Source organism: Otolemur garnettii, unplaced genomic scaffold (genome assembly GCF_000181295.1).
Source record: "Otolemur garnettii isolate 467f Iridium unplaced genomic scaffold, OtoGar3 scaffold00178, whole genome shotgun sequence".
In the NCBI taxonomy this organism is placed as follows: Eukaryota; Metazoa; Chordata; class Mammalia; order Primates; family Galagidae; genus Otolemur; species Otolemur garnettii.
This window is the reverse complement of record NW_003852573.1, coordinates 3,222,008-3,223,765: the sequence shown is the minus strand read 5'-3', so window position 1 is coordinate 3,223,765 and position 1,758 is coordinate 3,222,008. Positions and strand designations below refer to the sequence as shown.

General features: G+C 44.1%; 1 protein-coding gene across 1 annotated transcript in view; it reads left to right on the top strand.

The window, feature by feature from the left end:
• Window positions 1–1,510, top strand: part of SPATA45 (spermatogenesis associated 45) — a 9,012-nt gene extending 7,502 nt beyond the window's left edge. The window contains exon 2 of the mRNA XM_023519485.1: window positions 1,440–1,510. Coding sequence (XP_023375253.1) covers window positions 1,440–1,459 — 20 coding nt within the window. The 3' untranslated portion in view covers window positions 1,460–1,510. The remainder of the gene's footprint in view (window positions 1–1,439) is intronic.
• Window positions 1,511–1,758: the final 248 nt, after the last annotated feature.

Genomic DNA, 1,758 nt, shown 5'->3' with positions numbered 1-1,758 from the left:
GGCCCAGGCTGCCAAAACAACCCGCCACCTTAGGTGTATGTGACTAGCGCCTTAGCCACTTGAGCCACAGGTGCTGAGCTGCCACCATGACCTTCTTCCTTTCCTAGGACATCCCAAGCTGGTTCCCACCTCAGACTTGGCACATGCTGTTCCCCCAGCCTGGATCTCTTTCCTTCTCTCTCTCTGTTTAGATCCTTGTTGAAATCAACTCATTGGAGATTACTCGATCTACTCAGCCCTCCTCAACGTGCTACAACCCCTAACCCAGACTTCTTTCCCCCACGTGGTGTTTGCCATTCCCTAAAGAGCACTAAGCTTCTTGGAAGTAGAGGGAGGGTGTCTGTTTTTTCACTGCTTTGTCCTCAGCCCCTAGAATGGTATCTGGTACAAATTAGGCACTAGGAAATTGTTGGCTGATTGAATAAATATTGAGATGTGAAATGAAATATACTTCTCCAGAAATAGTGATGGGTCTTGCCTCATTCCTCTTGAGCCCAGTAGCCATGCCCTTGAGTGATGACTTACAAACTTAGTTTCCCACAGCAACCCTGGTTGGTTGCTATAGAGTGATCTTCAGAATGGAAGAAGATAATAAGGTACATATACAATAGGAATAGAAGGCATTCTACTCTTTTCCTTTGCACACCTATAGAGAGGAATAAACACTCATTTATTCTTCATTCCACAAATATTTATGGGTGCCTACTTTATGTCAGGAACTGTTGTGTCCCTTTGTCAGTACAGCGATGGATAAAATCCCTGCCTCTGAAAGCTTAGATTTTATGGGGTAGAGCCAGATAAATAAGCTAAAAAAATAGAAATGTCAGACAGTGATAAGGGCTAGGTGCTATGGGGAAACACAAAGCAGTGGGTGGGGGATAGGAGGTGCTGGGCAGGGGGCTGTCTGCCCATGGAGCTGTATGGGGATTAGTATTCAGGGCATGTGGGGTGACCCAGAGCTCCGGGCTTCTTGATCTAGCCAGTGTAAACAGGGTAAGGGACAGAATGAGATTAGTCCTGATGGTCTAACCTGGTGGTGATCTAGACTGGTGGGAAGGCCAGGAGTGCTGTGGGGGGAGGTTAGAGATTTTGCTAAGAGCACTCGGAGTTCTGGGGGCTCCTATTGCTTCCATCAACAGTGATGTGAACAGTGGGCAAGGAGTTTTCTTAGCCAGAGCTAAGGTCCCTCTCTAGTCTTTCACGAGGAGATGTGGAAGCCAAAGGGGCAGTGTTACTTAAACACACAGCCTTAGAAACAGGAGATTTGCGTTCAAGTGCTGCCTCTGCCATCCACTAGCCTCGTGCCTTTTGTCATTTAGTGTTTCTAAATCTTAGTTTCTGTATCTGAAAAACAGTGCTGTGCCCTCCAGGGTTATTTTGAAAACTACGAAATGTATTATAAGCTATACAACAAATACTTTTTATTTTTTATTTTTCAGATAATGCCATCTTTGGATAAAGTGCATCTCCAGCAGCACACAGAAATACATTCTCTTTGAACCATCTCAAATGTCTGTCGAAATTATTTTCAGATATTAACTATAAAAGAAGCTAAACAAACTAATTCACTAGTTCTGCCAAAAACCATTATATTAAGTCATGTAAAACTTATTCTACCTTCATTCATTCCATCTTTCTTTTTTCTTTTTGATGCATAGTCTTGCTCTGTTGCCCTGGCCGGAGTGTAGAGTGGTGTGATCATAGCAATCTCAAACTCCTGGGCTCAAGAGATTCTTTTGCCTCAGCCTCCCTAGTAGC